This window comes from Aethalodelphis obliquidens, unplaced genomic scaffold (genome assembly GCF_003676395.1).
Source record: "Aethalodelphis obliquidens isolate GAN/ISIS:26980383/991018 unplaced genomic scaffold, ASM367639v1 scaffold81, whole genome shotgun sequence".
NCBI lineage: Eukaryota > Metazoa > Chordata > Mammalia > Artiodactyla > Delphinidae > Aethalodelphis > Aethalodelphis obliquidens.
In genome coordinates, this window is record NW_020838025.1 from 3,592,754 (window position 1) to 3,617,772 (window position 25,019).

Below are 25,019 nucleotides of genomic sequence, written 5' to 3' on the forward strand. Positions count from 1 at the left end.
TCTCCCAAAATCTATCTAACCAACCACCTAAAAAAATGATTTCGATGTTTTTTTAATAATATACTTAAGACAGTCCCTCTACAAAGCTTGTTTCTCACGTAAACACAGTACTGACTTAACATATCAATATTTATATAATGGTTATACACAGTTTGCAGTATCTGTACTACCCAGTAATAAAGTGTGGCAATTACACGAAACAGAAAATTGGGGGAATAAAAATCCCAATTTTTCAAATCCCAAAAATAGAATTAATTGAAGTTAAGAATTACTTAGCAATGACCAAAAAAAAAAAAAAGAGGCACAGTAACTCTTGCTATAAACACAAAGAATGTGTCAAATAACAAAACCACAATCTTTACACTATTATCACTCACCTGAAGAATGCGTTTAATGTGCTGTCTTTGTAGGTTGTCCCCCTCCGTACATTCTTTAATGCCATGAGGATAACAGATCAGCTGCAATAATTTCTGTGCTTGCATATTTGAGAGCACAGGGTCCAAAATAAGTTCTTTGTCTGTGCATAATCTTTCAGGTTCTTTTAAGCAATGCTCTCCTACCCATTCCTAAAAATAATGCAGCAGTTATATTGACAGGCAGAGACTTTCATCAATATGTATACGTAATATGTACTAAACTCATGGTGCACAACAGAAAGCGGACAGGAATCTTCCAATTTAAAAAATATTAGATGGAAAAAGTGGGAGGGAAAAGGCTTACAAGCAAATTTTCTAGTATTTTGACTTCTTAAAAATACAAAGTAGAATCTTGGTTATAGAAAAATTTTAAAAAGGAATGCAAAAAAAGAAATAGGCAAAAAATACAGCAGGGGCAGAAAAAGCTAAATAAAGAAAATACTGGTATGTGTTTTCAGTCAGAGAATGAGGCCTTGCTCTAAGTAATGTTTTGTAATCATTTTTTTTAACTTCCTATATAACAGTAGTGATTCTATATTATAATATGTATTCTTCATTTTTATGGAATGCACTATAATATATTCCACTGAATAGATAGGACATAGTATAACATTGAGAAAATTGTCTTCCTTTTTTGATATCATTATGAATAATGTTACCACTGTAAATAAATATTTGTGCACATGTATTCTCTGTACAATTATTTTCTTAGGATAATTTCATGGAAGTGCAATTGCTGGGTCAAGGGGGATAGCAAACATTTAAGGCTATTGATGCATATGGCTAATGGACCTCTGGGGAGTCTCCACCAAATTAAAATTCTTTTAAACAGCTTTTCTTCATCATTTTTTCAAAGGCAAGTTCTTGTACTAGATGGGGTAAGAAATCATCAGAAGTACTAGAGCCAAACTTGAACCCAGATATGTTTCTGAGGAAACCTGTTTCTTAACCACCTCATCAGTGGCTCAAGGCTGGCTGTCCATTAAAATCACCTGGGGAGTTTGTTAAACTTCCAAACCCAGGCCCCATATCAGAGCAATGAAATCAATCTCAGGTAATGCTACCCAGGCATCAGCAATTTGGTAAGCATCAAAATATTTTTTAAACTCTCCAGGTGACTCCAATGTGTACCCACACTTAGAAACCAACGCACAGCTCGGTACCCTCTCAACATCTATATGACTAATAGCTAACTTTTACCATGGTTACAGTATACCTTAAGAAAAACATGACCCTGTCAACATTATATCTATAGCAAAGTGAAAAAGAGTATATATGGTAGGCCTTTTTATAGAAGGAAGGAGAATTTAATGCAAAATGGAAAGAAAAACCAGAAATAATGAAATTGATCACCTAGGGCAGGGAGGAACCCAGGGTAGGAAAGATGAGGGAGGGAGATGTACATCTCTCTGAATACACACTATTGCTCCTTGACCTTTGGAAGTATGTTACTCTAAAGACAGAGCTAGGGTAGAAAAAGAAATCTAAACTGAACACAAACAAAACCAAATGAAATCAACTCTATTTCAAGTGAATAACATATCCACACTGAAAGAGAAAGGTCAAATAACTTTTTAACATAATACTGTAAACGCTTAGGGAAAAAAGAGCTACAAACAAATCCTCAGCTCCTTTTAGTAGGCTGGTTTTTCACAGTGGTATAGTGGTAGTAATTCTGAACCTACTTCAGGTGTTTTGTAGAATTCAACCAATGAGTAAATGGTTGATGTTATTGGTAGCCAGGGTTCTTACTGTGGAAGAAGGCGGTATTAATATGGAATGAGGGAATGCAAACAAAAATTTGTGCAGTTTGATTGGAATTGGAGGTATCGGTATAAACTCATGATTATACACACACACATTTATGTACATGGATGTTCTTTTCCCCCTAGATATGTCTGCTGAAAGGGCCTAGAAGCAATGAACACACATTGTGCATAGCAACAAGCACACGTAGTGCTCGGATCTTGGTTTCTAAATACCGTCCTCTACTAAATGGAACCAGGGTTCCATGAAGGAATGAGTAATTCCAGGTCTGGGGCAGGGAAGTATAAGATAGGCCAGAAAGTAAGAAAATACTTGTTATTTAAAAAAAAAAAAAAAGAGAGAGAGACGTGTCAAAATAACACAAGAGTCAGCATGAAAAGATTGATTCACACTGGACAAATGTGGGATAATTTGAACATGAAAATAACTGAGGACAGTATATTATAACATATATGAAAAAAAATGAATGAGTGGAAGGAAGGGAGGGAGGGAGGAAAAGGGTAGGCTCTTCCTAGAGTAGAAAGCAAACTGATAAATGTGGAGGGAGTGGAAGAGTTGGGAAAAGCCATTTTGCAACCATTGTAGTAAAGACTGGTGTGGACAAGAATCAGAATGGATGCTATATGTGAGGTGGGGAAGAATGATGAGGAACAGAAAACTTGCACTGTCTCAGAGTGTCTCCCCAAAACTGTTTATTAATTGCAAGGGAAAAAATAATAACTATACAATAGAAAAATCAAAAAACCATACAATGGAGACAACTTGATCAAAATTAACGTCTCCGGTGAGGTGCAAGTGAACCTCATGTGCCTTCAGATGTGATTACCTGGGAGGAAAGAACATAACATACTTCTACAGTATCCTGGCCAGCAAAGCATAATCTGAAGCTAATCTACAGGAAACTTCAGACAAAGCCAATACTGGGACAACTGACAAAACTGGAATGTGGCCTATAGGTGAGAAAAAATTACCATGCCAATGCTACATCTCCTTACTTTTGATAACTGTAGTTTGGTTATGTTAATAAATGCTGTAATATTAAAAAGTAAAGAAGAATAATGCATGCCATCTACTCTCAAATGGCTCAGTAAAAAGAAAAACATTAAAAAGTATATGAGGCCACATTCACACACACATAGAATTAGGAAGCAAATGTGGCAGAATGTAAAAAATGACTGAATCCGTATAAAGGGCATACTAGAGTTCTTTATAATTATTACAACTTTTCAGCAAATTTGAAATTATTTCAAAATAAAGTTAGCAGGAAAAAGAGGACCACATATGTACAAGTTTCCTACAATATTGGGCATTTCTCTCCAAAGAACAGTTACATACTCAAAGTTAAAGGCCAATTAAATCTGAAGAATACCTGTTGACAGATAGTCCTCAGTACATATCTAGCATATTCTCTTAAATTGGCAGTTTCTATGGAAATGCTTTTCCCACAGGATTTTGAATTTTGTGAGGCAGTCCAGATATCATCAGCATTTCCATCACGTCGTAAACCCCTCATGGTGAAGTCGTCATTCTTTAAAGAGCTGACATTGTTACTGCCAATTTTGGCATCTCCTAAATAACAGAATCACAAAAGCAAAATCACAGGCGTTCAAAATATTGCCAAATATTTGGGAAATAAATGAGGCAAGCATTCAGGGATTTAAAATATATGAATGGGATCATCATTGCATAGTCAGTTGTTCAGCAATAGAGAGAAGGGATTGAGAGAGTAAATGCTAGAACCCTGAGAAGTTTCATCAGACATGGGAAAAAAACCAACCAAACAAACAAAACAAAACATGTTCAAGACTCATTCTTTATTTCGTTTACAGAATTAAGTATGCTTTCACCAAACTTGGAAAGGCCATTATGAATCACACTTAATCATCACAGAACATTGATTTCACCAATATTTCAAGCATGAACGGTATTCAAATTCATTTGACTTATAGACAAGGAAAAAATGGGTTACTCACCCTTCTAGATGTCCCTTTTCCATTTCTTCTCTTACAATGACTTATTTTCTATCCATAGGTCAAGAGAAAAGTTTTGCCTTAGCCCACCTTACTAGCAACTTCTTGACAAGAGAGATTTATTTCCCTGGGAATGGAAAAGGGCAATGCATACTAAGGAAGCCCTGGAAAACAGGGCATTCATTGAATAACCCATGTCTTTCACTTTCCTCTCTGTAAACATCCAAATTAGAAAACCTCACCTGATCAACCTCTAATACACTCAATAAAACGAAGCTCAGGAAAGTGTTTTCCTCATTACAAGGTTCTGGGGCCGGGGAGGGGAACTGAGCAGAATGATTGAATAGCTGGAAATAAGAAATCTTCTCTAGCCATGAAAGACGAGTAATTGTCATATTTTAAAAGTGAGAAATTAATATAATTTGGTGATAAAGATTGCCAAATGACAACAGAGCCTCCAAACTCTTGCCTGTTTACCCACAGGATCGTAAGCGTTGAACAGGAAAAATTCCTGGAACCAACAAATGAGTTTAGATGAGGCCCTCACGGCTTCACTGTAAGTGAAACCAAGGCCGGGTCAGTGCAAAAAGCCTTTTAAAACCCACAGGTCAACCAAGAAAAAGTTTTGACTCTGCTAAAAAAAATTTCAGAAAATCAGAATTGCTTAGTGAATATTTGCTTATAAAATCATAAGAGGAGGGGAGGAATAAATAATACATTTCAACTCATCAATATCTTATTACGTATTACACATTTCTCATTCAAATACTCATACAAAAAAGTACCAAGTTCACTCCACTCACAGACGTTTGTTTAATTCAACAGAGCTCTTCAGGAGCTGAAACAAAGACCAAATTCTACATGTACCAACATTTAGCATGTTTTTTCCAACCTTAGGTGTATAAACAACTATTTCCGCACCTTGAGGTAAACTACTACAGAAATTAGAAAACAAATTCTATAAAACAACCCTATCTCCCTAACTCGGAATAGATCCTAGTGGATAGGACTTGAGAGAACATTGAGAACGACATGGTGAGGTAGATAAAACTGCAAAAACAAAACAAAGAAACAAACACCTCTGCCAGTCCTAGTCTAGGAGATCCTCATTCGGTTTAGATGTTAGGATGACAGAGAAGGTCTGGAAGGCTGTGCCAGAACCTTCTGTAATGGTAGAGACAATAGAACAAACACAGTGTTCAGGGACTGCGTGGTCCAAGGGTCTGCTGACATTCAACTAGCCTGATCCTGACTTCTCAGACCTGAAGAACCCTCCATGGCTTAGGAAGCTGTAAAATCTATCAAGAACTGGGGCCAATTAAAAAGGTCAAGGAAAGGCAATCAAAGAAAAATAAACAGGTGATTATGCATTGAGATTAAAATATGGTTATCTGGATAGTTAAAGAGGTTGGCAAATTGTACTTGGGATTAGACCGGTCCTACAGATCAAGGGGATAATGTCTAGATGGGACGCGTCTTGGTTTCTGCCATTAAAATGTCTATCACTTATGCATTCACACTTTCAACATTAGTGTATGGAAAACCTACTCTTTAGTTTCTCTCATGGGCATTAGAGATACCACAGCAAAAATGTGAGTCCCTGACTTCATGGTACGTACATATATTTATTAAATAGAACTGACCAGCCAGCTTTCCTTTCAAATGTAGTCAGAGTAGAGCAATATGACTGACATGAGCATTTAATGTTGGCTGTACAATATTACAAGCTCAGAGGAGAGGGTGTGGCCTTCCGTGTGGCTCTACCTTTCCCTTTCTACTACAAAACGCACGGGCATTGCAAGAGGAATGTGTGTGTGTGTGTGTGTGTGTGTCTGTGTGTGTGTGTGTGTCTGTGTGTGTGTTGAGGCGAACTTTTAGTAGTTTGTTTTATGAAAACCCTGTTATGCTTCCTCATCATCACCGAATAACACTTCTCAAGCAGGAGTATAAAGGGTCAGGGTATATTCTAAAACATGTTTAAGACTCATCTAAAACAATTCCTATCCACTCAGTAAATTTAGTTCCAGTCAAAGGACGCTCCCTCGGAACATTAGAGACAACTTTTGTTTAGTCAAGAACATAAGAGGGTGCCCAGAGTTGAAATTAGGCAGTGTGAATTGAAGACTTCCTAATCTTTCAAATCCTGAATGATTTATAGGATAAAAATGTCTTAAGGTATTGCACTGTAAATGAACAGAAAAGACAATACTACTACTCCTGGAGAATATATATCAATAAAGATATAAGGATGTCTTGGACGTTACAAATTAAATGAAAACAAAAGTGTGATATCCAATATTGATTTATCAATAGTATCAATATCATTGCAATTATCACCTCATTCATGAAAAAACTAAGGCAGATGGACATAAACTTGTCTAGGGTCACAGTGGAAGCAGAATAACTAAGATTAAAACCCAGATTTTCTGGTTGTTCTAGTCCTAGAATATAATATGAAATTTAAACCTTTAGATAGATTACCAAATCAACTGTGTCCATCACAAAGTGTGACTTCTGCCAACAAATGAAGTCAAAACAACCCTGTGGGTCTAAGGATCTACAGTACATCAGAATGAAACATCCTGCAGTTAAAATGCCACAAAAAAAGTATTATATTTAAATTCCCCCAAAATTGTAGATAAGGGACAGACTCCTCCGAGGCCAACTGAACGTGAACTTGGAAAATGCCAACTAATTTTTCCAGGAGAACAAACAAACAAAAATATGTTTCTAATAATATTAATTAGAGTTAAACCTGAACACAAATTATTTTGTCTCAGTTTCTGGTGATTAACCAAGCTGAGTGCCAGGATAGTCTTACCAAGCATCATAATTGCTTTCAAGACAGCAAACACCGCTCCCACTTCAATGCTGTTGTGAGCAGCGGCTAAGAGGTGTCTATCACAGGACGATCTTATTCCGGGGAAAGGTTTGCCTAGGCGGAAAACAACAAACCTTTAATAGTCTCATCACCATCATTAACCATCTTTTGTAACCATTTACAGTCAGCAGAGCCTTTCATTGTCAGACTGTGGGCACTTAATTGCTATTAGCTAGCTTTAACTGATGCTTCAGGGATTCACTAAGAACACTGACAGTATTCCTTACTTAACCTTTTCTTTTTAAATATTAAGACAATGGTGTTGCTCTTTAGAGAGATGTATCCAAAAAATCAGGAGGACTTTTATCCACTTCTGCTGTCTCACACACACACACACACACACACACACACGCGTGCGCGCGTGCGGAAATGATCTTTAGGAACAGAACGCAGTAACACCCCTAGAATTCTTACCTTATGCCTTTCACCTTAGTAAAAGAATACATGCATCACCATTGCCCTAAGCTGCTACGGTGTGTTTCATTAGCAACACACACAGTATGTTGGAGGATCATGCTGCCCACCAGCTTGGCCTGGCTAAGGAGAAGAGGTATTTTTATTGTTTATTAACTCTTGATGTGAGTTTCTCAATACATCCTGATATTACCTCCATGAAAGGTGCTGACAGCCCTCTCAATGGCCATACCCCATGCCTTCATCACCTCAAAGCAAGCCCACCAAAATCAGGAAGGAAACTACAGAATGGACAGCCTACTTGGTCAATTTAAGCATATGCCTTCCAAATGAAAGCATCATCAGAGGTATTTTAGCTGTCAGCTCACCGGTTGCTTGAGGTAATAGGCAGGCCTGGGGAGCTCGGAAGAGATGAAGTAGGAGTCGGCATGTCATTCTCGCCCCAGGCTCTGCGTCTGCATCGCCACAAGCTAGGAGAGAGGGATTTTAAAAGCAAGTTTTCTAACATATTCAAGAACACGTCTTCCACATTTCTATTCTGCTAAATTTTCTGGAATAATCTAAATAAATGCTCCTTACAGTAAAAAGTAAGACACTGTCTATGCTTTTCAGAGAAACCGGAATCCTTCCTTAAAAACAAGTACTGAAAGTGTCGTTTCCAACCTCTTCCGTTGGGATCCATGTGACTTTGTTTGGAATAACTGTTATAAAGTCTACCATCTCTACCCTGATGCCATATCACTGCCCAGTGCAGGTTCCCTTAAATTCTACTTTGTCACTGCCTTTTAATAGTTAGAAACCACTGCACCAAGACAACAATGAAATAACCAGCACCGTTCTTGCATGCAGCCTTACCTGCGGCTAGGAGAGAGGGAAGAGCGACGTGCTGCACGACGTCCTCCAGGGAGAAACACTGTCGTGCTATCAGAATAGCAATGAAAGTAGCTAATGAATCATGGAATGAAAGGTCACTCACCTTCAAGAAAAACATTGACACGTTTTAATACCTAACACCCTTTTAAGTAACATCTAAGATTACTATCTAAGAGAATGTAGGCAATACGAATAAGATCTCAAATCCCAAATTGAACCAGTAGAGTGAAATGATTTATAATTATTACCCTCTAGGCCTCCTTCTACTTTAGAAGACAAAGAATGAGGTCTACCCACATGCCCAATGCTTTAAGAAGATACTAAGCTTTAGCTTGAGTACATGTAACTGAAAAACAAAACAATAAAACAGCAAAATCAAGAAATCCCTAAAAGATGCAGCATAAATAAGCCTTTTTAGCAGAATGCAGTATAATCTAGCGTTGCAGGGTAAGACCATTAGGAAGCAACAGAAAACAAGGAGGTTCCCCTAACTGAAAAACAAGCCTTATTAATGTTTTAGAGTCCCTTTTGGGAATAACCAATAACGATTCTGTAATATAATTAAATCAGTTTTAAAAACAACTTTGAAAATTCTCACCCGACTCCTAAATTTAAAGAAGAAAGAGTGAAGGTGAGTGAGACAGAGAATGAAAGAGGAGAAAGGGGAGGAAAATTAATTCATTCAGGGTGGAAACCTCTACCCTTTACAGATCTCACAAGACTTTGACAGAAAATAATAAGAAAAACAGCTGTAACAGCAGCCTCCACATTAAGTTGTCCTATATGCCAGTGACTATGGTTAGAGATTTACAAAGATCACCTCATTTAAGGGCACCCCACTGTGAGGTTCATACTATTATTAATTCCAACTTTACAAATGAGGGAACAAGCAGAGGTAAAGTGAAACAAAAAACAACCGAGACATTAAGGAACTACGTTAAAGATAAAAATTTGGGTCTTTTTCTGTCTGGAAGAGCAGGTCACAGATATGAGTTTTACATCTTTGGTGCCCACAGAATGGAGCAGGATTATCCACCTGGTCTTCAGATACCAGAACTAGGAAATAAACCTTCAACGGGGAGTCAGTTTTTAAAATGTATAAAGTTCTTCTATACATGAGATATACTAATATGCAACACAAATTACTGCAAGAAGTGATGGAAGTGATAGGCAGAAATAAAGAATCCAGATGGATTTTTAAGAAATTCACACACCATGGATGCAACATGCTCTCTGAGGATATCCGTGATCCATAAAGGATATCTCTTCATAAGCTTCCTAACACCACTACTAAGAAAGACTGGACACCCCTCTGAATCTGAACCTGGATGTCCTGATCCCACACAACAGAACCTATACTCTCAGATGTTTTTTTTCATTTTTTTTTCATTCTAAGAAAACAAACTGGTGGTCTTCAGAATGTAAGCTGCTTTAGTTAAATTATGTCCTATGCCATGAGGAACCCAAGGCACTTGGTAAAAACTATGAACAAACCACTCTGAGGAGACTATACAGAAGAAATCTCAGCTAACAACAAGGAAGCTCTTGGCGTCTCCGCTCTAGATTAGGCTATTTTATTTTGATTTTTTTCCCTTTATTTATTGTTGGCAACCACATTCTGGTTTATTGCTTTCAGGGAGAGAAAGACAAAATAATTTACAATATTTCAGTTAATAGTTGAGTCAACTAAAAAAAATTACTAGCTAAATATTTAACTGCATAGTTGAGTTTTTAAATGAAAAAGAAAACTTACATCTACAGTGCAAAGTACATCATTAAACCCCCAGACGTGGTTTGAAGAACAACAAAGAGCCTTCAGGACTCCCAGCCATTCTGAACTGAGAACAGTGCAGCAGGCCGTCAGCTCGGAGGAGAAATTGGCTATGTCATTAATCCTAGAAAGAAGAAAAAGAATATAGAAGAAAGTAACAAAAGAGAAATACTCACATACGATAAACTTAATGAACACATAATTTCAATATCACCAAACATGGCGTTCATTTCTTAGATTCAAGGATATAATAAAAATCCACTTGTCAAATAACCTAGTAGAACCTGGAGCAGAAGGGAAAGAAAATGTCTCCAAATGGTTTCTATTGGCTTGGCCAAAAAGTTCATTCAGTTAATGAATACATTGTTCAATAAAGTTCTGGGAGAAAACGAAAAATGTATCTTTTATTTTTACTTAAAACCGAACGAACGTTTCGAGCAAGCCAATATTTAATGCTGTTGAGCAACAAACAATAACCAGTATAGATGTCAATTAACATATTTTTAGTTCTGTGAACAAATCTGACCTGTAAATTCACATTTGTAAGGGCATCAAAAAAATTAAAAGGTCAGTCTAAATCCAGTGTTTTCAAAATCTGTCTTTTTCATTTGTATTTTTGTTATGCTTTTGAAAACATACCAGATAACTTACAGATTATATCTAGAGCATCTCACACCAGATCAATAAACCAGGTTAAGAAAATCATGGAATAGAGAAGTAAATGCAGGAATACAATAAGATTTTAAAACAAACAAACAAAAGCCAAATGTCTGCTTAGGCAATTATTAAAGCCCTTAATTTCAAAGGAGCAGCCATGCAACAACTGTGTGGTTAATCGTGAATCCCAGCTCACCTTCCAGCATCCTGATGGCCCATACATACATTCATGAGTGTGTTGCAGACGAAGCTGTAGCGATTGGCCGCATTGTCACTAAGGATCTTGCCCAGCATTGAGTAGTTGACGCTACGGGCTGAGGGATTCTCAATAAAATCCATCATGAAGTCTGGATCCCATCGCAAGTTAGAATTTGCAGGAATCACATTATTATATATGGTTTGCTTTACTTTTGAACAGGCACTACTGAGGTTACAAGAAGAAGAGTTAAAAGACAAAACAAAACTAAACTAACTAGAAAGGTATTTCATTTAAGGACAGATTAAATGGCAGCTGTAATGTATTCCTAGAGAAGGTTCGCATTATGGGTTCTTCCTAATAATCGGCACCGGACACAGTGCTTGGAATATGCTAGTTCAATAGTTACTGAATGGGTGGAAGAACAAAACAAGAATAAGACATCTGGGTACTAATCTTGATTATTTCCTAAGTCTTTTCTACATTTTACATGCTTTAAAAAAGAATCTACTATGGCTTCCAACAACTGTCTCTGAACAGTGGTTGGAAAGTGCTATTACTTAAGAATAATAAAAATGGATTGGATTACACATCAGGAACAACTTGGTGTTTTAGTCCTAATCATTCATCCTGTAAAGCGATTCCTCTCGGTACAAAGTATATGGGGGGTTCATGTGCCATGGCTACTCTGGGCACCATGGTACAGCTGAGAAAGAGAGGCTCACTCCTTGCCTTCAAGGAGCTTAAATTCTAGTAGGGGGATATGGGGAATACATACATTCTATGAGAGTACAGAAACTATTACATTGTTCCTAAAACTTTATCACACTGTACTTCTCAGCAGTATCTAGAGTTTTTTAAGAGCCTGGTCTACCACATTCAGAGTTACATCTGAAGAAAATGCAGAATATTATAAATTTATAAAGGGAATTAGAAAGCATCCCTTCTAACCCTGCTCTGCAGATGAGGCTGAGGGATGACCTGATTTCAAAGCTCAGATTCCATGTACACTTTGCTATTCTAGCCCAGTTGCTGTGGATAACAAATCCATAAGCCGCAATTCACCTTCTCTATTCAAGAGCTCTTTTAAGCAGCAAAGACTCTTTTCCTTTTAGATTAAGTTTTGGCAGCAAATTTATTTGTGATCAAGGCGACACACGTCTTAGTCTTATGCGCCTACATAAACAGTAGCCAGGAATGATTTCCTCAAAAATGAAAAGACATAGATTCTTCACCCTAAGCTGTTAACATTGACAACTGCTTTAAGAAAATTGAGATTGTTCAGTTCAGTGTTTACCAAAAAGTGACTTTAGACTTCCTCCTTCAGAATCACCTCTGGGGCATCTGTTAAAAATAAAAGACTCCTGGGCCTCACTGCAGGTATACTGAATCTGTATGCTTAAAAAGCAGTCCCAGAACTTCCCTGGTGGCACAGTGGTTGAGAGTCCACCTGCCGATGCAGGGGACACGGGTTCGTGCCCTGGTCCGGGAAGACCCCACATGCCGCGGAGCGGCTGGGCCCGTGAGCCATGGCCGCTGAGCCTGCGCGTCCGGAGCCCGTGCTCCGCAACGGGAGAGGCCACAACAGTCAGAGGTCCAGGTACCGCAAAAAAAAAAAAAAAAAAAGCAGTCCCAGGTAAAACTAAGTACCAAATATGCGTGGGAGCACTGGGCCAAGAGAGAGGACTGAAGCCACCCACTAAGTGGCAGCAAGTACAATCTTCTACACCCTTTTCTTCGCCTACAACTTATATAAAAACTTGTCAGGGGTTGCTGAAGGATACAAGTTTGCAAACTGAAGTCACAACCTATTCAAAATGACAGAATTATACAGTCCCCAGTGTTTTTAAGAACCTCCCTTTTCCCTGTCTTAACCCTGCCAGGCTGCATATATTCTCACTTAGCAATAGTTCTTAATTTGTTTCATTTTCCCACTAAAAATGAAACAAAAACAAATTTTGCTCTCTGCCGGTTCCCTCCCTAATAACACGTCCCTGGTTTCCTCTACCACCCAATACTCGGAGTCTTTAAGGAAACAGAGTTCTGCAAATAGCAAAGCAGCATCTCTTGTTATTCAACTTTCCATTTAATTCTAACAATCTACCCCTGTCTGTCTTTGGAAACCAGAAGAATTCTGCTTTTCTTTCCTAATTTTTATAAAAGTCAGCCTCACTTTTCGATTATAGAGACTTCTCTCAAGTTGATGCCCTCCTACCTCCTCTGGCAGTTCTTCTGAACTCTGTGGTTCATGGTGAAGTCTCGTGTCCCTTCATTTCTAGGCTTCATATTTCACTTATTACACTCTTTCTAGATGAGCTCTAGGTTTTAGTGAAATGTTAGCTGCCACCTAGGTCACTCTCAAATTCTTAGCACTCTCTGTTGCAGGCGTATATGGAGTTTAAAAAACCCCAAACCAAAACCAAACAAACAAAAACTCAGACATTTTCCTTCTGAAACTTGCATGTATAAGAAAAAACTGATAGAGTAATGAAAGCAACACCACCTTGAGGCCAAAATGACTTATGTTCATTTATTAACTTTATCATTATTATTAGCTTTATCATTTATTAACTTATAATGAGGAACGGCCATTTGTTGATAGGAAAAATCATTTCTACTTCCTGGGGTTGTTGGGAGGATTAAAGATCTTGATGGAAATAACCCGCCATAGTGCCTGGCACAAAGCAGCAGCTCAGACGTGACTAATCAGAAGCAGACGTGACTAATGCTCTACTTCCTCCAAATATGATTCTTACACAACCTTATAGATGATGTTTCTGATCTAATCATTAAAAATGGTCTATTAGTATACGAACAGAAGTCTCTGCATATCTAGCTTCTGTTGGACCATTTTTCGTAATCCCAAGCTACAAATAATGCCTGACTTGAAGGTTTCCTGAGAGAAACGCAGTTCTCTTCCATGGCTTAGTCCAGGAAATTTTAGACGGGTAACCCCTTGTGAAGCCCCATGGTGCTGATGCTAAGTAGCCCCTCAGTTCATGGTTGGTCTCCTGAATCTCCACACAGCCAGTGCGCGTTACTTGAATTAACCCATTTAACATGTTTCACCACGCCGCAGGAGCATTAGAGGTCAAATACACCCAACTGTGGCTTCCTTGGGAAATTCACACGGCTGTCGCAAGAACCGACTCTTGTATGAGAAAGCTCTTTGAAAACTGTAAACTGAAACTGAAAGCGCTCTGTAAAGTAATAGAAGAATACGGGGGCGGGGGGGGGCTTCCCTGGTGGCGCAGTGGTTGGGGGTCCGCCTGCCGATGCGGGGGGCGCAGGTTCGTGCCCCGGTCCGGGAGGATCCCGCGTGCCATGGAGCGGCTGGGCCCGTGAGCCGTGGCCGCTGAGCCTGCGCGGCCGGAGCCTGTGCTCCGCAACGGGAGAGGCCACGACAGCGAGAGGCCCGCGTACCGCAAAAAAAAAAAAAAAAAAAAAAAGAATATGGGGTATTATTATTACAACATTTCTGTGGAAAGATGGTTCCTAAGACCCACTCAGACATTCCATAAGGGATTATTTTGAAACCTAATTCATTTCATAAAGAACATACTTTCACATTTTTCCCTATCAATACCATTAAAAATATCATGGTTTTTGATTTGGTATATATCATTCTTTAAGCAGATTTTTTTTTTTTTGCAGTGCCTACTATGAGCCAGACACTCTTCAAGGTGCTGGGATAGAGCAATGAAGAAACTAGAGAAAGTTTCTGCTCTCATGAAGCTTACATTCTAGAAAGGAGCCAGACCATAAATAAATACATAATGTATGAAATGGGGAGGGGCAAGGTGCTAAGGTTCAGAGAATGACGGAGACCGGGGGGAGGGGCTATTTCCAGTGTGGTGGTCAGGGAGATAGAGCCCCGGACGAACTGTGTGAGGGAGCATCACCAGAGAGGTGACAGCAGGTGCAAAGGCCCCAAGGTGGGAGTGTGCTTAGAGTGTTGGGAGACCAATACGGACGTCCATGTGATTAGAATGGACAGAGAGAAAGCGGTGGAAGACACGACTGGATCCAGTAGATCCTAAAGGCTAGGTAAGGACTTTGAATTCTATTCTGAGTAGATATGAGAAGCCACTGGAAAACTTCAAGTTATTCTTGTTTCAAAAGGATAACTTCTGAAGACATGTTGAGAATACACTTAAGAGAGTCAAGGGTGCAAGCAGAGAAACGAGTTAGAAGGACACTACAATGGTCCAACCAAGAGAGGAGCACGGTGGTAGTTGCCAAGCAATGAAGAGTGGTCAGATTCTAGATGTACCTGGGAGGCAGAGTTCACAGGATTTACGAACAAGCTGGATGCAAGATACGACGGAGCAAAGGAAACTGTAACTGACTGTTCTTTCCTTGCCTGCTTCCAGATTCCAAATTTATTCTGCCAGCTATTACTGCCCCCTTCCCTCCCCCAACTTACAGTTAATCATCTAAATTTCCTCCAACACCATTACGGAAGTACAGAGTCTCCAGCACCTGTCTACCTGTCGCGGGTACAAGTGCTAAGGTGCAGAGAATGACAGGGAGTCGGAGATGCTCTGTGAAGTAGGAAGTTCAAGGAGTCAGAGAAGCAAACGCAGGGAGAAAGTAGGTATGCAAACAGTGGGGAGACAATGTTCCAAGAGAGGAAACAGCAACTGCAAAATACAGAACGTTTTCTCTTCTATCAAAACTGCAATCAGAGCTAAACAGGCATAGTGATTTGGAATAGGAGGTTAGAGCTACAATGAAAGATAATTCAATAGGAATTCTGGCAGATATAATTAGGATTAACTTTCATTATTCAAACGGATGACAATTTGGTACACAAACAAATATAGGCACAATCCTATTCCTATTCTTTCGACTTTCTTCTACCCACCTGAAGAGGTCTCCGAATTTACTTCTGAGGTGGCTACATGACACATAGAGATCGTAGAGGTAGGCTAAGATGCATCTTTCTGGGGAAGAACATTCTGAGGGGTTCACCACATGCTTTACCACACCACACAATCTGAGGAGAAAAATATATGAAGAAATGAGACACTTTGCTAATATACGTGTTAGCGCTTGGATCTTTTAGAGTGAGAATGTGTCCATGTATTACTCAAGGTAAAAAAAGATACCAGATTGTTAACAGTAATCATTATACCAAGTAAATAACTGCATAAAATCAGTTTTCTATTATGATATTGAAACACTAAATATTTTTTTAAAACTTCAGAAATGCCATTAACATTAAGAAATGAAAGAAATTCCTCCGTACAGAAGATATGTAGGGAGGAATCCACCAATAAAGCTGCTGTGACTAGGACACAAAAGTTGTAGGAGAGAATCTCTCATCAGTAAGAAGACTGACAAATTCTGGAAATTTGCAAAGGGCCCCATGTCCACTATGTAAAAGGGCAATTTCTTCGTATCAGTAAGTCTGGGAAATCTATTTTCAAGACCATGAGCTGGTTCTGGCATGAACTTGAAGAATTCATGGTTTGAGGTCACATTCTCCTTGTTTTTCCAAACTAGAAACAAATTTATTTTAGTTTATCTTAATAAGAATTTAAGACCCCTTCTTTTTAGTGACATTCTCCATAAGACTTGTGGTTCAGAAATACCACTATTACTCCAATTCCCCAGATCAGAAAGATGGCCTTTTGGGCCACAATTCATACAGAACAAAAGTTCATACCACACAGAAGTAAACACTAGTGGTCCATCCACCTATCTATGAGTCTGATTCCACTGTCATCTTGCATCTGTTACAGGGCTCGGTACTACTACGACAGTGTCACAGATGACTCAGATTATTAAAGCTGAAAAGGGCTTTAGAAATCATCTGATTCACCTTCCTCATTTCACAAAGAGGGCTCTGAGCCTCAGAAAGGTGATGTATCTTGCCCACAAGGCAAAGAGCTACTTCACAGCAGATCCAAAAGGAGAACTTAGGTCTCCAGAACCCCAGTCTGGAGCCCTCTCCACTGTTTAGGGGACGGGAGGGAGGCTAGCATGTCAAGGCTGAGAAGGACACTGGAGTCACAAACATCAGAGGTGGGACCTAGGAAACTATGCAAAGAAATAGCCACGTAGCATCCCAAGCCCTGTGAACTGACATCAGCAGAGGCAGGCAACTGATAAAGGCTGTCAATTATAGCAAAACTGTCCCACAGTTAAGGAGAAAAGTAGAGGATTCAATCAGTTGTTACCTATATAAACCAAAAAATTCCAGGTATACCCTGAAAAGCAAAGAATTATTTTGTGATTAAAATAAACAAACATTTATTGAAAGTTTGCTAGGCATTTACTGTATCGCAGTAAATATTGAGTGTTTGTTTCCTCAATAATTTTGTCACTTACTCGAGGTAAGAAAAACATTTTACATTGAGATCCAGTATGTTTATTCATATAAGTGCAAAAAAAAAGAAAAAGAAAAAACCCCCCAAATAATAGTTTTGGGGAAAATACTTATCCTTACTCTACATGATAAAGAACAAATATAATAAACTGAATATCAAATATGATTTTATGAACATTTAATAGAACACAAATTTAAAATGTCAAAATAAATGATAATGAAATAAATTCCAAAATAACAAACAAACAAACAAAATATTCGTGAAAACCTATTATATTCATTTTGTGACCAACTAGAGATGGTTCCATACACGGTTTTAAAAAGTATGGTATAAATCAAACAGCATGAATGAGCTCCTAGTTAGAAAGACTTTTAGCAGTCTGGGAGATTTATTAGCTATCTGATGTTGGGTACATCACTTCACCTACCACTCCATTTAACAGGCCCGAGTTTCCGTTTCTTGACTTATAAAATGGTACACTAATCATTCAACCCTACAGGGTAGTGGAGGGCTATAAAATAGTTCTATATTTCCTGGATTCTAAGATGGTCATTTCCTTACATTTAAAAATATCAGGGATGTTTCAGATGTCACTTAGTAATAATCTAAGTGTATATTATCTGTGGCTATACTCTCATATGAAGAGAAAGCTTATGGTCCAGAAAAGCTAAAATATTTACTATCTGGCTCTATACAGAAAAAAGTTTGCTAACTTCTGATCTCAGAGAAGAAAATTGAAGAAAGAACCAAGAATAGGAGAGACAAAGTAGAAGGAAAGATTAGGAAGATATTAACTGAGGTGCCTTCAAGTGGTAAGATAATATTTGTTAGGTGAGGAAGCGTGTAAGTAGAGAAGAGGCCCAGAAATAATAAACTTAAATCAAGCTCAATGTTAGCAAAAGTTTAAGGGCATAAATGCTACTTAAGGCTAAAAGCGGAAGTCAAGAATGTATTTCTCTATGGCCCAGCAATCCCACTACTGGGCATATACCCTAAGAAAACCATAATTCAAAAAGAGACATGTACCACAATGTTCACTGCAGCTCTATTTACAAGAGCCAGGACATGGAAGCAACCTGAGTGTCCATTGACAGATGAATGGATAAAGAAGATGTGGCACATATATACAATGGAATATTAGCCATAAAAAGAAACGAAACTGAGTTATTTGTAGTGAGGTGGATGGACCTAGAGTCTGTCATACAGAGTGAAGTAAGTCAGAAACAGAAAAACAGATACCATATGCTAACACATATATATGGAATCTAAAAAAAAAAAAAAAAAAAAAGGTTCTGATGAACCTAGGGGCAGGACAGGAATAAAGATGCAGACGTAGAGAATGGACTAGAGGACACAGGGAGGGGGAAGGGTAAGCTGGGACGAAGTAAGAGAGTGGCATGGACATATATACACTACCAAACGTAAAATAGATAGCTAGTAGGAAGCAGCTGTATCACACTGGGAGATCAGCTTGGTGCTGTGTGACCACCTAGAGGGGTGGGATAGGGAGGGTGAGAGGGAGATGCAAGAGGGAGGGGATATGGGGGTACATGTATACGTACAGCTGATTCACTTTGTTATACAGCAGAAACTAACTCAACATTGTAAAGCAATTATATTCCAATAAAGATGTTAAAAAATTTTTTTAATAAAAAAAAGAAGAATGTATTTCTCCCCCAAGATTACAAAGTAAAAATGTTTCATCTTAGGAACTGCAGTTAAAGAAAAGCACATATAATTAAGAGACAGCCTCTTTTACAAACTGAATGTAACAACAATTGGATTTAATTTGGTTATGGTTATTGATTTACATGTTTATTACAGAAACACCTTTGAGACCATAAAGAATATTATAAAAAATATTCGAATTAAAAAAAATAAATCTATGTGTGTAGAATTAATGTGGAAGCTCTTCCTCTTCTCCTAAAAAGCTGCTGTTAAATGGATGACACTCTAGAATAGCGTACATGTTGATTACATGCTCTAGATTACCAAAAAAAGGCACTGTGAACCCCATGTTTCTTTTGAGCCCAGGAGGGCTGCCTTTCTTTTAAGTATATAAAGCTCTGGAGAAAGGAGTCTGCAGTGGACAAAAAGGAGCTCAGAATAGGTTTTCTGACAGCTCATTATACTTCTCTGGTGCCAGTAGCCTCGGCCTCATTTAATGGGGGTGATGTAATTACTTCGCCCAACTCCCTAACAGTAGTAGAGAAAACCTTAGCCTACAATTCACACAAACCGAAAAAAGACTAAGAATCAAAAAAGTCATTTATTCTAGATTAACCCTGGTCAAAAATTTCCTTTAATTTATAAAAGAAATAAAATTGAAAAGGTAAATCTATAAGATGATGTATGTGCAAAGCTTATTTGGCGTTGGATTCTCCAAATAGAAACTGAAATGACATGAGCGAAGAAGCAGTCACTTATTCACCATCCATAATAAGCCAGGATGCTGGGTAGCAGAAATGACAGCAACTAGGGGGAGCGAAGTAGCCACCAGGCAGGCAGGCGGATTTTCATGCTTTTATCTCCTTTCCGATAAACGTTTCCTGGCACAAGCATTCCTTAACTGTGTTATACCTTTCTATGAAACAAACAGTACTATTTTTGTCTTAAAACCACTATCATATTTCATCACAAATTACACATTCTAGGGTATACCAACCCTTCAAACACCTGGGCCGTCTGATCGGGATTCAGGATCAGACAACTGTGGTATCTCCTGAGAACGGCCACAATGCAGACACACAGTCCCGTTGTGTAACTTCCTGCCAGGCTGGAGGATTTCAGGAGCAGTTCGGCTTCCACAACACTCAGTTCATTCAGGAGCTACAATGGGAGAAAAGATCGAAGAAAAATGTAGCTGCCAAAACAAATAGGAAAGACGTTTATTTTTACAAACCACGGATATATTGAGTCATTCTAAAACTACTTGATCTCCTTCCTTGTCCTGCCCCAGGAACATGCACATAAACAACCACAGTCTCAGCACCCCAATGAATTAACTGGTTTTTATTTTTAATACTTTATCAAATTATAGAGTCTTCCTTCTGTCTGGGCATCACGGTCAATGCAATCGAGAGGTACCCAATACTGAAACAGTTATCAAAATTTTACGGTGGTCCAAAGTTCTGGACTGGATAATTTCAGAGAAGAACATCCCCACCTCTGACTTTTTGTCCACTTGCCCCTCCTTTTCAGTAAACGGAAGTTATTTATCATCATTTTCTTATTATTAACAAAGCTAACACCTCCAATAGAATAAGTAAAAGAAACCAAGTTTTATGTCTACTCACTAGTGACATAACAAATGAACTCAAGTATGTGTAGAAGAAAAATAGTGAACAAATTAATAATGTTTCATATTTTTTGCTCTTCCCTAAAATATACTCTACTATAAATAGCAAACAAACTTTCACCTTTCCCTAAGCAAAAAACAAAAGACAAACAAGAAATACCCTCAAAGCTCTCACGTTTTAAAGTGACTATTACTATATTTCAGCACAAATTATAATTATTTAGTTGAAAATTATGAACGCAGATGCAATTAAAATGCTAGTTGAAAATGCTAGCTGAGTACTGTTGACTCAGAATGTTTCAACTATTCAAAAATGCACTGGGTGGCTCATTTTAAACTGTACAATGCCTAGTAGGTTTGCCTTCTGCAAAAAGAGAGAAGCAGGATCCCTTTGACACCTGTATTGCAAAGTCAATGAGGCCATTGATATTCAGTGCTGGCTCCATGAGATCAAAGATGAGCTGAATATGGTGAGCCAATGGGAGATGGTACGATGTTCCTGATGCAAAGCTTGTGATTTGTTCCAGCACATTGTTAGAGATCTGTGCGCAAAAAAAAAAAAGTGAAAGTAATCGTAAGACCAACAGTCCAAATAACTTTTATTTATTAAATTACTTCAATTTTGTAGGTAAGAAACGTGAATTTATACGTGATTCTATTTAGAAGTTGAAACATACTTCTACAGAAAACAAAACCAGGTACAAATGCAATAATATCCTTAAAACAACTATAATTTGAAGAAATAAGCTGAGTTGTCATTCAGATCTACACCCAACTCTCCTAAAGGCAGAACAACAATAAACGCTAATTAATTTCCAGATGACATCTATTTGACTATCAATGGATTTGTAAAACAAAAGAGATTTGGTTTCCTTCTCAATGGCATAGTAATTTTTCTTCAGTCATCAACAGATTTCTCCCTTATCGATAGCAATGTAGGACTAAAATGTAATAATATAAGTACTGCATTATAGATTATTTTATATAGTGTTGATTATTATCATATGGTAAAAATATTTCCATGATAAAAATTAATTCCTCTGAGGAAGGCAACCTGACACTTAAAACTGAACTGCTTGATAGTTTAAGATGCTTCCAAATATGTTTAAAAAATGTATTTATAAAACAAGTAAAGCCAAAAACATACCTTGCATGAAAAAGATTTTTAAGGAAATATCCCAAATGCATAATAAAACAGCTTTAATGGCTACCTGAGATGTCACTTGATGTTGATCAAAATATGAAAGGAGTTGAAGTTTTGTGAACACAGTCTCCAGTGTTGGAAATGCCTCCTGTTTGCTCTTCCTGGCTTTCTGTCCTTCATCTCCAACTAAATAAACACACAGTAGGTACATTATTTTCCATTTAATTGAAGCTCTTGACTTTAATGGATACTTTTTATTGAAGTATAACATACGAATGGAAAATTGTACAAACTTACTGAATTTCTACAAAATAAATTTATGTTATGAAACTCAAATCACAAAATCACGTACCAAAACTCCAGAAGCCCCCTCAGGTTCCCTCCAGTCACTTCTCCCTCCTCAGAGAACCAAGATCCTGACCTCTGATGGCTTGGATTAGTACTGCTCACTTTGGAACTTTATACAAATGGAATCGTATGATAAGTACTTTTTACATCTGGCATCTTTCACTCAAAATTATGCTTCTGAGATTGATTCATACTGTTGAGGTAATTTTATTTTTTTTCTAAAAATTGACAATTCTTGGGACTTCCCTGGTGGCGCAGTGGTTAAGAATCCGCCTGCCAATGCAGGGGACGCAGGTTCGATCCCTGGTCCAGGAAGATCCCACATGCCACGGAGCAACTAAGCCCGTGCACCACAACTACTGAGCTCAAAGAGTAGCCCCACTTGGCGCAACTAGAGAAAGCCCACGCACAGCAACGAAGACCCAACGCAGCCATACGTACATAAAATTATAAAAAAAAAAAAACCAAAAAACAATTCTCACTTATGTACTATATCTAAACTTTTGGCTATTAATGAGAAGTCCCTCTATAAACGTTTCTTACCCACTGACTTTTAAAATACGATATCAACAATGAATGGGGGAAAAAAAATCACCGAGGCTCACATTGATATAATAGGAAAAACTTCACTGGCATTTTCTTAGGAGATTCCCAAACAGTTTAGTATGTAAAAAAGGAAATTTACACAATTCCTAACTTTTTTAGGGGTAGAAAGGAATTAAATGTCTCCACCTTAATGGAAAAGTGCTACCTTTATCAATTTAGTATAAAGAAGTTTGAAGAAAATATCAATAAGAAATACTATAAACATTGCTTATTCCAGAGGGACTCTTGCTCTTAACAGCTCTAAGGATAAGATCCAGAAATAATTAGGTCCTATTTTAAAATATTTTTAATATATGTATTTACAAACACAAATCTAAAAACAAAAAGGAAATGTTGGATTATACGATCTCCACGAAAGATCAGATCATTTCCAACACTATGATTCTAAGCAGTCAAAGGCTACTGAGAAAAAAGCCCTCTCACTCACATCATCTTATTTGGGAAAGTTTAATTTGGGGAACAGAGCTCACTTTACTGATTTTTCTATTAAAGATTCAAGAAGGATTTCACTAAACTCAAAAGGCTTTGCTAATGGCAAATGGAATGGATTTAGAAAATAACAAGAAAGGAGACTTCTCTTTCAACAATAAGCAATTGTGGTTTATAGATAGGCAAAAGACAAGCAAAAAACCCAGGCTGTTGTTTCCTAAGACAAACAAACTTAGAATTAAAAGGTGCTGAGTAACATAAGGTACAAGATTGTGTGTCACTTTTGTCAAATATCACCAAATGTAACACAAATAATAAGAAAGGAGTTCATGAAACCTACTTGTTTTTCAGCATCTATTCTCAAAGGTACAAGTGGCATTTTGCCTTCAATACAGCTGTTTGCATGTCATGAGCATGTGTAAAATATCCAAGTTTTGAATTTTTCATTTACTAACATCATTAGTCCAAGGCTGAAAACTTACACCAATAGTCTTGGGTACCATGAGCTTTGGAAGTGGAGATAATATATTTATTCAGTCCTTCCTGGGACCAAAACCAAGTCTGTTACCAAGAAAAGTAACAGACTGGAGGACGTGGACCCAGCACAAGAACTCACAAATACCTCTTTTTTTGGTTTGTCTATATTAATAGGCTCTGTTTACTTACACATAGCTAACTTCTCAAGACCTCTTATAAAAAAAGATGCAATTGACTCTTGGCAATTTACATTCACTTTGAGAGAAAAATTTAAGAAATTAGTGGTGGTTCTCAAAGGAATATTTTAATGACATTTACACAGATAACAGTATAGTCATAATTCATAGATTTTCATCTGTTTTATGTCAATTTGCTTTCATAATATATATTATTGCTCTCTTGTTGCTTAATTTTGATTTTCCTTTTTTTTCTTTTTTTTTTTTAAATCTCTAATCCTGGAAGTTCTGACTTTTATTGGTATGGTAAAACTTCATTAATGTTTTGAAAATTTACACCCAAAGGTGACTAGTCAATGTAAATGTAAAATGAGATTTGAACATGTTCAACTGGAAATGTCACTTCAGCTTTAGATTATAAATCTCCCCCCGCCCCCAGGCAAGGTCCGGTTGCTCTGAGAGCACTCCTAATGAGTTCCTCAAAATCATGTTTTTATGTGTAGCCAGAAATCAAATACATGCTAAGACAACTTCTGTTTTCCTGCCTCACCAGCCTCTTTATCAGAAGGCAGCTCACTACAACCCAAATTAACAAACACATTTCTGGTTGAGGAGTTTTATCTAAAACGTGGGAAAGACAAAAATCCCCACTGAAGATGACCCTCTCCTCAGGGGTGCATCTGGTACTGTACCGGATATCTCAGAAATTAGCGTGGAACAACAAGGATTTTCTCCTGGTGAGTTCACAAGCAAGAACTGCCTATTTAAGAGACTGGTACAAAGATAGGACAGACAATAGTCTAGCATTTTAAAAAACTTTATAAAGGAAGGAAGTAGACTCAGCAGAAAAGGATACCGTGTTGCTTCCTTCCCCATCCCACCCCTCTCAGCGTCCCCAAACCAAACATTCCACAGGACCTGAAAAGACTCTCTAAAAGTAATTTAGGTAAAAGCCCATATTACTGAACCTTCTAAAGGACACAGTGTCCATCCCATTCCCAAATATACAAAAAGTAGCTTCAAATATACTTTGCTAGCTAGTTGCAGGGCTTTGGGATTCAGCCCATTTCCTCTTTTCTCTAACAGAGAAAACAGCAAAACAACAGATCAACAGTTTTTTTAGAGCAGTTCTTTACCCCTCCCCAATCTCAATAATGACAACAGTGTTTCATTTCCCTTCCACAACCTCATGGCGCCTGTGTAGCACTAACTCTTTAAGAGGCCACAGAAGTGAGTTAGGGAATGTGATGCAAATAACACA

The 25,019-nt window shown here is 37.9% G+C and overlaps 1 protein-coding gene across 1 annotated transcript in view; it reads right to left on the minus strand.

Moving 5' to 3' along the window:
- The window catches only part of MED12L (mediator complex subunit 12L), a 330,647-nt gene that overhangs the window by 55,853 nt on the left and 249,775 nt on the right, over positions 1-25,019 (minus strand). Inside the window, exons 18-28 of the mRNA XM_027092812.1 lie at positions 21,790-21,908; positions 20,977-21,120; positions 19,946-20,109; positions 15,813-15,944; positions 10,946-11,173; positions 10,075-10,216; positions 8,304-8,424; positions 7,817-7,918; positions 6,975-7,088; positions 3,553-3,752; positions 378-566 (exon numbers count right to left, since the gene is read on the minus strand). Of these exons, the coding sequence (XP_026948613.1) occupies positions 378-566; positions 3,553-3,752; positions 6,975-7,088; positions 7,817-7,918; positions 8,304-8,424; positions 10,075-10,216; positions 10,946-11,173; positions 15,813-15,944; positions 19,946-20,109; positions 20,977-21,120; positions 21,790-21,908 (1,655 nt within the window). The remainder of the gene's footprint in view (positions 1-377; positions 567-3,552; positions 3,753-6,974; positions 7,089-7,816; positions 7,919-8,303; positions 8,425-10,074; positions 10,217-10,945; positions 11,174-15,812; positions 15,945-19,945; positions 20,110-20,976; positions 21,121-21,789; positions 21,909-25,019) is intronic.